We start from the raw sequence: 10,231 nt of genomic DNA on the forward strand, positions 1-10,231 counted from the left end.
ATGTGGAAGATGAGAGAAAGAGAAGGATCAAAGGTGTCCTGTAGGTCATCCATTGGAGGAACTGGATGGACAGTGGAGTGTTTATGCTGCCTCAGGAAAAGTGAGCGTATTGCGAAGCGGTGTGGACTTTCATCTTACACATGTTAAATTTGAGAGACCTGTGAGACATCCAAGTGGATAGCCCAGCGTTCCAAGGAGAGCTCTGGGCTGGAGATGCAGATTCTGGAGTTATTGGCATAAATATGATTTCTGAACCCGTGGGAACAGATGAGGGCACTCCTAGGAAGAGCATGTATAGAGAAAAGGGAAAAGGATCAATGTTGAATCTTGAGGCGTTTCAGCACATAGAAACTGATAAGGCAGAGAACTCTCTACCCCTGATACCCCCACCTCCATCTTGACTGATCCTAGGAGAAACCTCCAAGGGGAGCCTCTTTGTTTTATTGTTGGGTGACAAACTTCTCTAGACCTTTCGGTGCCATACGTACATACATTTTCGGGGAAAAATTTATTCACAAAATAGTGTGTTCCTTCTCTTAGGAATGTTTATAGTTTTAGAGATTTGCCTAAAGAGTGGAATTTTGGGTACTTGGTTGGTGCCTGATAGATTTTGGGCAGGGATGTTATTTCTTGAGCTGGGTAGGCAGCAATTCACTAGTAGCCCTGCTGATAGAGCTGGGAATATGAGGGACTGTACCCTGTCTCCCAGCAGAAAGGGCAGAACCTAATGTTAGTTCCCTGAAGATAAATCAACTGAGGGTTCTTGCCCTTATGCTGCTTATTCCCCCCAGGTCTGTGATGATGAGTGGCACCACTATGCTTTGAACCTGGAGTTCCCCACAGTCACACTTTATGCCGATGGCATCTCGTTTGACCCTGCCCTCATCCATGACAATGGTCTCATCCACCCGCCCCGAAGGGAACCTGCTCTCATGATTGGGGCCTGCTGGACTGGTAAGTCCGCTTGAGCTTCTCAATGAAGACACTGAAGTTTGGAGCCCCTAGTGGCTTAGGATTATTGGGGAAGGAGCAAGGGCAGCTTGACTTCATTTATCTTCCTGCAGTTGGACGGGATGACTCAGAGAGACCTCCAGTGGAGGAGATCACAACCCCCCCAGTCCCCTCCCCACCATCTGCAACCTGTTCAACTAGTCATCACGGCAGGCAGCACCAGAATCTCTCTTTGTGTAGCTTTGGCCAGTGCCCATATTGTTCCATCAAAGGGATGATTTCCACAGTACATTCCCTTGCTGGAGGTCAGAGAGTCATCAGTTTTCCTTAAGCTATTTCTTTCATTTTTTTCCTTCTGGGACCGTGGGTGCGTGCGTGTGTGTGTGTGTGTGTGTGTGTGCACTCGCTGGTCTGGGGGTGGCTGGCTGCGTATTTTGGCATGTTTCTGGATCCTTGCCTGGGGTTTTGTGGGCCTCTGGGGGTCCCCCTCGGGTGCGTGTTCAGTGTACCTGGGCTTGAATGCCAAAACCTGTGGAGCTGGAGCTGGTTTCTTTCTATGGGGACTCAGGAAAATAAGTGTGAGTCTTGCAAAAGCGGTGCCGTCTCTTTTTGTTGGCAGCAGACTCTAGGGGAAAAAAAAAAAAAAAAAAAAAAAAAACCCACACAAAACCTTCTTTTAAAGAACTGAAGTTTTCCAGCCTGGGATGTTCAGAGAAATCATACCGAAGTGACCTGAGCTCCATATTTGTTTGGGTTTTTTTAGACCAGAAGTTTGGCTGTAAAGGGAGGGGATGATTCCATTTGAGGGAACAGTCTAGGCTTTCTCTTCACCCGTGGGTATCTGGGGTCTTCAGAAGCCCACAGTTACTCTCACTCTGTGGTGAGGGAGAGCGAAGTAGAGGCAGGTGAACCCCATAACACCAAATTATACGGGATGAAAATCTCTCAACTACACACACACAAAAGTTTTTAAACCTTGTGGCTTACTAATTTAGGTAAATAGTCCATGCACTGCAATTCCAGGGCAAAAAAAAAAAAAAAAGCCTCTAGGTATTTGGTGTAATTGAAATTGATTTGTTTTTGTTTTCAAAATCTGAACCCAGTATCTGGTGTAGTATTTTCTCTACAGATATACGTGAATTTAGTCCACCCTTTTTGTCCCTGTTTGGAAGGGCAGGGTGATTTCTTTTGAACCCCCCCAACCCCTGCAGACCCCAGCACCAAGCTGGTTATGCAGTCATGATGTGGAAGGACCAGGAGTAGACAGACAGGCCTCTGTGATAATGGAATTTGAGAGAATTCTCTTCTCTCTAAGATTGGCACTGTCATATTTATTGCTGTGGCATTTTGAGGTTACCAGAGTGCTTTTCTGCTCCCCATTACCTGCATTTTAGAGATGGCGTGGTTTAAGGAGAGGGATTAGGCTCCTGGATTACGCTTGCTCCCATCTTTAGTGACCTAAAAGGATGCTAATGATTTTTCTCGTCACTAATTAATTTGCATCGACCTGTCCATGCTCTGTCACCAGTCCCCCTTGCCTGGATTAGGATTGCAGGGCAGATGTTGTAATGCGGAACATTCCAGAAGGTTGTGTTTCACCTCAGGCAGATTCAGGCAACCCAGAGGTCCCCTTTGTTCGGTGGATGGGGGGTGGGGGTGATTTAGGGCCATTTGGTTTGCTTTGCGTGGTTCCAGTTTGCTCTGGCTGGCCTTGCCCATATTGTATGATGAAGAACATAATTGTATGCCAGATTCTGAAGCTGAAAGAGCAGCCCAAGCACTTGAGACCTTGTTATCAGGATAAATGGGTTTCTGGGAAAACTGACGTCACTCTCCCTGCCCCCCCTCCCCCAGTCTGTAAAGCTCTTGTTTATGTGTCATTTGTCTCTCTGCTCTCCTTTGTGTCTGCAAGAAGTTGTAATTCACCAGGGGAAGATGGAATTAGCTCAGGAGACCTTGGATGTCTGGTTGCGGCTTGTTTCTTCCAAGGACCTCATATCCAGGGTCTGGGAAGAGAAGACTGGAGAATCGACCTAAGTGTGCCTAGCATAGGAGTTCTTCTGAATGAGCTCTGACACGTGGCACCATCCAAGCAGTGCTCTGGTGTGTGCGTGTGGGGCGTGTTCTCTCCAGGCAGTTGAAGGGCACCACGGCTGGTAAGGTAACATCCTTAGAGACTTAAGACAGGCCATGGAGTTTTGGATAGGACCCTTATTTGGACATGCACGCGTTGGAAGTTCAGCTCCTGTGTACGCAATATGATCCCATCCCATCTGAACGAACACCACGAAGATTCTGTATGGCAAAACTATTCCTCCGTTGTGTCCACACGTTGACTTTTGACTGATAAGTGTCCAGCACTATGGCCCGCCCTGGTCAACTCGACAAGAGAGAAAGAAAGAAAGAAAGAAAGAAAGAAAGAAAGAAAGAAAGAAAGAAAGAAAGGAAGAGAAAGAGAGAGAGAGAAAGAAAGAAAGAGAGAGAAAGAAAGAAAGAAAGAAAGAAAGAGGAAAGTAGTAGACATAGTTCCTGGCTTTTAAGCTTATGGTCTAGTTTGAGAGAAAGATTGTGGACACTGTGAAATAATTAGAGAACTATAGAAGATTCTTGGGATGTCTCCACTCCCAGCTCCTGCCTGTGAGGTGGCTTGGGCTATTAATATTTATTCTTCGCGGTTACATGACTTGTCCAAGGTCACCTAGCAAGGCACAGCCCAGGCCTCAGGGGCTGCATCTTCTGGCTTTTTCATTGAGCTGTTTCTTTCAGTGTTGCATTTTGGGGTCCAGACTGTAAGCGCTGGCCCATAGAAAGAACAGCTCATTGATTCTGGCTTCAACTGATCCCACAATGTGGACAGTGATGCTCTCCTCCGGTGGTAGCCCTATCGGTCTTTCTCCCAAATGAAAGATCTTGGCGGGGACTAACTCTGCCCCATCGATTCCCCTGGAAGCTCCCTGCCTCAGCCATCTGTACCACCTCATACTAAAAGTAATGTTCTACCCCAAGCAGGGAGAGCAAAACCCCAGTATGTACCATACCTCCCCTGAGGATACAGCGCAGAAAATTGACATGTCTGGGGCGCCTGGGTGGCTCAGTCGGCTGATTGCCTGACTCTTGCTTTCAGCTCAGGTCGTGATCTCAGGGTCGGCTCAGTCCGTGAACTCAGGGTCCTCTCAGTCCATGATCTCAGGGTCTACTGTGATCTCAGGGTTGGCTCAGGTCGTGAACTCAGGGTTGGCTCAGGTCATGAACTCAGGGTTGGCTCAGGTCGTGAACTCAGGGTTGGCTCAGGTCATGAACTCAGGGTTGGCTCAGGTCGTGAACTCAGGGTTGGCTCAGGTTGTGAACTCAGGGTTGTGGGATCAAGCCCCGCCTGGGGAGAGGGCTCCGTGCTCAGCGGGGAGTCTGCTTGAGATTCTCTCTCTGCCTCTGCCCTTCCCCCCTTCCTGCTTGCCTACCTGCACTCTCTTTCTCTCTCAGATAAATAAATAAGTAAATCTTTAAACATAAAAAGAAAATTTACATGGCACCGAGTAATAAAAATTATTGACTCTAAACCAAGGTTACATTGGTGATCACGGTTACCATTTTTTAACTTTTCTATGTGTTTGAGAACTTTCTAAAGAAAAAGCTGGGCGGGAGATGACAATGTCCCCTCCCCCCCACCATCAAGTGCTTCCGGGTCCCTTCCCTCAGGGAGTTTACGATCTAGTAGTGGAGGCAGACTTAAATAATTATATAATTATCACTGTGATCGGTGCTGCACAGCAGAGCTGCTGTCTGCTCTAAGAATTCCTTACGAGGGGACCCAATCCAGCCTCCAGTGGGGGCGGTGGGTGACAGGAAAGGACTTCCGAGGGCTTCAGCTAAGAAAGGGGGTAGGTGTGAAGATGGGTGAGCACTCACTCTGCTCCTGGGCGGGGAACATTTCATTTGTTAATTCACACGCTTTTATTCTCATTCATTCCTTCAACGCGTGTTGATTGGGCACCAACTCTGCCAGGCCCCGTGCCAGGTGCTAAGGGATATGGTGGTGCCAAGGCACACAGGACCGTGCCCTCTGAGAGCTTCCAGATGACAGGGAGGAATCAGCCCCCCCCCCCCGCCCCGTTTCCTTTCATTTTCTAAATCCTGGAAATGTTGAGTGTTAGCAGTGTTCTTATTACAAAACTGCATTACAGCTGAGCGATTTGTCTGTACGGTATAACGAGATTTTGATCTGCAGTCATGTGCAGGGCGTTTACCTTGCGGAGCCTCTGCTGTAAATTTTCTGTTAATTGCTGGCTTTGTTACCCAGCACGTCCCTCCCTTTGTGTGCTGTAAGGGGGCAAACCCGTTGCATGAGTCGGCGCAAAACTAATTAGGAAGATAAGTCCTCTGGAAAAGGGTATTCCAGAACGAAATAGGACTGATTTCTAGACTTGCCTGGGTTTCTGGATTATCAGAGCGGTGGTTTCGTATTAGCCTGAACAATGGAGAAGGGCTTTTAAGTTGCGTGTACTTTTGAGACCACATTCAAGGAAGAGAAAGAGAAAAAAGCAAGGAAAGAGAATACCACGGATCAGTGTAACGTGTTTTTTTCGACGGTCTCACAATGCTTTCATCTCTATTTCCTGCACACGTATTCGTGTTTTCTTCTTTTATGGGTACAGGGAGACCAAGGGACTTAGTCCAAAGGGTTAGTGCTGCTCAGTGGATGAAACAATGAGACGCACACCGGATGACAAAGATGCCTTCAAAACAACCAAACCTGACCTTTTCGTGACATTTCGAAGAAATACAAATCCTGCCAGACCCTAACTTCCCCCTCTCTTCACTGCATTCCCCCCCCACCCCAGCGCACCCGTGGGGGGGTCAGAGAAGGGTATACTTGGGTGCCTTGAAGACCCCGTGATGGTAAAAAGATTCTCAGCTTCGATCCCAGATAGCGCAGTCATGGGTTATGTGTGGGTTTTCTTTCTTTTTCTTTCTTCCCATGTTGCTTTAAATAAAAATCTTGGAGCCACCAGCCGTGTAATGATGGATTATTTTAAGTAACAACTTGGGGGGGAGCAGAATAAATTAGAAACACAGACCCTTCCTCCTCGGTTTGGCAGGAGGCGGCTTCTGCTGCTGGGATTTGAAACCGTGGGTTTCTCCGCTGCCTGCACAGAGGAAGGAGGCCACATGCTCAGGAGGGTGAGAAATAATGTTCTCGTCCTGTTCTGTGTCTCCCCATTAGAGGCAGCCGTCTGCGGAATTATGCCGAGTGCTCTCTGCTGGCCCTGGGCTTGGGTCATCTGTTCCACTCACTGAAAGGTGACTGGGGAAAAGATTTGCAGGCCTTCTCGAGAGGGGCGGGGACAGGACTCAGGGCTCAGGTTTCCCCTGGCAGGGCCCCCTGTGACCCCTAATGAAGGCCCTGGGGTAACAGGAGCAGATCTCTGCTTTCTGACTCTGATGAGGTGTGAGGCGGTGCTGAGTTTCCTTTCCCAGTGGAGGCCCGGGCTCTGAACACCGGCGCGGAGGCAGGAACTGGGTTTTTTCGGATCCACTTTAAATGAGACCAGATGGAGGCAGAGGCAAATTCAGGCTCCCTAGAGGACAGTGGGGCATTCATCCAGAGGCCTGTGAGTAAACCTTTCTTTTCTTTTCTTTCTTTCTTTTTTTTTTTTTTTAAAGCAGATTGGAGATAACAGTGGCCAGGACACCTCGAAAACTCTGTTTAAAGAGCCTGGCTTGAAGGGAATCTTTCTGGCTCTATGTGGGAAAGGTGACCCACTCCCAGCAGGAGTTGCCCCAGGCCTGAGGTGGAACTGGTTTTTGCTTAGGTCTGGCTAGTTGGGTGAGGTCGCCCTGGGGCTCAGGTTTCCTTAGGCCCAAGTCAGAAGAGAGGCAAATGACAGAGAGAAGGCAGGAGCACGTCCCAGCCTCTCCATGGCATCCGCTGCCTCTGTCGCCTTCCGTGGGCCAGAGCCACCTTGGTGAGCACACAGGGGTCCAGGTCATGATCCATGACCCTTGTCCATCGTGACTGTCCTTAAGCCATAAGCCCAGAGCCCCAGAACCTGAGCAGCATGAAGGAATACACCTGCCAACTTGGAATCAAGCTTTTCCATCTGAAGGCGGCAGTTGGCTTGACAGGGCCGCGGAGCCCCAAACCGCTCTCAGCCCCGAAATCCCTCTGTGACTCCAGACAAGTCACTTCGTCTCTCTGAGTCTCTGTTTCCCCTTTTGTAAAATGAGCGGGTGGGAGTAGGTGAGCCTTAAGGGCGTGACCACCTCTAAGGCTCTATGGTTCTTCTGTTTCCTTGTTCTGCAGCTGAATTCCTTGCAGGCTCTTGCCTGCTTCTGCTTCCGACTGAGGTGGCCGATTGAACTCCACCTCTTCCCCGCTTTGACTCCTTGAGCCGGGTGGGGGAGAGAGTTGTGGAAAAGGCAAGTCTGTGCTTTGAGCTCGGCAGGGGCTCTGTAAGAATAGAAACAGCCTTCCCATAGTCTGTCCATGTGGGTGTGTATAGCGATTGTCTTCCTATAAAGATCCATGACAGCTGAATTTCTGTCTATTAGAATCCGATTTTAAATGCACTGGGAGAGCTGGCCATGTAATGGAATCCTGCTGTGAATCCTTTTATAGAATGAAAAGCCACTGAGGAATTGATCTGGTGTATTAAAATCCCGAGTTTCATCTACTGGAGTTGCCAAAAAATGGGCCTGCTCCCTGTATGGTAAGGATGGGTTCCTTTGCGCTTCCCCAGGGTCCCCGAAGCTGCTCTCCCACTGAAAGGCCAGCGTGGGCAAGGCTTCTTTCTCCTCAGACAGGCCCCCAAATGTCTCTCTCCCAATTCAGGGCATTGCTACTCTTGTCAGTTTCCTCTTAGCCTGGCTTAATCGGCAGAAGGGAAATCCTGACATGTGTGTGAGGCGCGCTGGAGGGTTGTTGTTTTTTAACCTCTGGGAACTTCTCAGTGTTTTTGTGGTTCTTACGGCAGATAATACAGTGGCATCCACTCCCCTGGCTGGAGGCAGCAGATAGGGCCATCAGCCACCTGATTACTTCAGCAAGCGCTTTTGCTGCATGTTTCAGGATATGTGATTTGACTTCTGGTTCCCATGAATCCTTATAATAATACGTTATACCGTATAATAATAAGTTATGTATATATAATGGTATAATAAGGATAATAATAGGGCTTTGTTGTATTATTGGTAAAATAAATGTTTACGTACAATAAAACTGTCCCAAAGCAGACTACTTAACCGGATTTTCTGATCATCTGTGTGTAAAGCACCTTTCTGGTAGTTGTGGTTGAAGATTTTGCCAAAATATCTGAGGCTACTTTCTTGCCTAAGAAAGTATCGCCGTAGAATCTTTTTTAAAGAACTGACATTTCTATTCTGATTATAAAAGTCAAATCTGCCCCCCAAAAAGGTAAAAGATGCCTATTGTCGAAAATTTGGAAGACGCAGAAAAGCAACAGCACCTACATTTCTTCCACTCAAAAGTAACTGTTGTCACCATTTTGGTGTAACGTTGACCAACACAGGGGTTAGGGGCGCCGACCCCGCACAGTGAAGAATCCATGTATGACTTTCGTCTCCCCCAAAACTTAACTGCTAACAGCCCACTGCTGACTTGAAGCTTTACCTATCACGTAAATAGTAGGACTAGCATGTATTTTGTATGTCGTATGTATGACATACTGTATTCTTACAATAAAGTAAGCTAGAGGAAATAAAATGTTAGTAAGAAAAGCATAAGGGGAGGCGCCTGGGTGGCTCAGTTGGTTAAGCGTCCAATTCTTGATTTTGGCTCAGGTCATGATCTCAGCGTTGTGAGATCAAGTCCCGCATCTGCTCCTCGCTCAGCTTGGACTCCGTTTGAGATTCTCTCTCTCTCTCTCCCCCTCTGTCTCCACCTGCCCCCACCTACCTCCATCTCTCTCTCTCTCTAATAAATAAATAAAATCATTAAAAAAAGAGAAGAAAACCATAAGGAAGGGAAAACACATTTACAGTCCTGTCTTGTATTTCTGAAAAAAATCCATGTATAAGTGGACCCAGGCAGTTCAAACCTTGCTGCTCAAGGGTCGACTGTATATTCTTCCAAGCTTTAAAAAATACATATACATTTTCCCCCATGATTGGAATGATGCTGTATATTCAGCAGGGTCTATCAAAGATCAGTGTTCAGGGGCGCCTGGGTGGCTCAGTCGGTTAAGCGTCCAGCTCTTGATTTGGGCTCAGGTCATGATCTCAGGGTGGTGAGATCGAGCCCCGAGTCAGGTTCTATGCTAGGCGTGGAGCCTGGTGAAGATTCTCTCTCTCCCTCTCCCTCTGCCCCTCCCCAAAAGATCGGCATTCAGGGCTGGGATGGAGATGGAGAAAGGAAGGTGTGAGAGGCCAGGCCCAGCAGTAAGTGACACATGTGCAGAGGCCAGAGGAGAAAGTTTAGGGAAAGGCCGGTCGTCAGCGACGAGTTCCAACCTTTTTGTTTTGGTCTCATACTTATGTACCTATTCATTTATTTAAGTCATCTCTACCTTCAATGTGGGGCTTGAACCCACGACCCCGAGATCAAGAGTCCCATGCTCTCCCCACTGAGCCGGCCAGGCGCCTTGTTTGGGTTTCCTTTTTCAGCATGTCAGCTACTAACTTAGCCACCCCGAATGGGGGGGGGGGCGGAGGCAGGAAACTCCATTGACACAGAAGCACCCTCAGTTCCCAGAGGCCTCAAGTACTGCTTGCTTCCTGTACCACTAAGGTTGGAAGAGGGGCGGGGGAAGCAGAGAGGGGGACAGGGGTTGCCCATTGGGGCGCTTATGGGACTCTTTATTTTCAGAATAACAGCAGTGGGAGCGAGATGTACAGCTGGAACCGCCATAACTCGTTCTTCGTAACATGAACCTTTGAATATTCAATTAACAAACGAAATCGGTCTGTCCCCAGGGGAGGAGGCGGAAGAGAAAGAGAGCGATGTTTCTGCCCGTGATATGAAATGTGGTATAACGTATTTCAAACCGCAGGTGACTGCAGATGGGGAGAAAACAGGAAATGTAATTGGGCAGGGGAGGGGGAGGGGGGGCTCTCTCAATTCTCAGGAGCTCTCTTTCATTTTGCCTTCCTTTTAGCTCTTCTCAGACTCTGCATCCTAATTACCCCTGCTGCAAAGCTGAGCGAGAACTCTCTTTTCTTGTATTAAAAATGTTTCTAAATGACACGGGTAATGTGTGAATACATTCATGCTGTAAAAGGATCAAACAATATGGAAGCATACTGACTACCCCCCCCCCCCCCCCCC

The 10,231-nt window shown here is 48.1% G+C and overlaps 1 protein-coding gene across 4 annotated transcripts in view; it reads left to right on the top strand.

Moving 5' to 3' along the window:
* Positions 1-10,231, top strand: part of SEPTIN6 (septin 6) — a 64,106-nt gene that overhangs the window by 381 nt on the left and 53,494 nt on the right. The window contains exon 1 of one of the 4 annotated variants that reach the window (XM_040628599.1): positions 6,385-6,560. The exons of 1 other annotated variant lie outside the window; for it this stretch is intronic. In XM_040628599.1, the coding sequence (XP_040484533.1) occupies positions 6,501-6,560 (60 nt within the window). In that variant the 5' untranslated portion in view covers positions 6,385-6,500. Of the gene's footprint in view, positions 1-6,384; positions 6,561-7,639; positions 7,659-10,231 lie in introns of those variants that run through there. 2 more of the 4 variants (XM_040628607.1, XM_040628623.1) reach the window with 2 other exon arrangements.

The sequence above is a fragment of the Ursus maritimus genome (assembly GCF_017311325.1).
Source record: "Ursus maritimus isolate PB19 chromosome X unlocalized genomic scaffold, ASM1731132v1 scaffold_X1, whole genome shotgun sequence".
In the NCBI taxonomy this organism is placed as follows: Eukaryota; Metazoa; Chordata; class Mammalia; order Carnivora; family Ursidae; genus Ursus; species Ursus maritimus.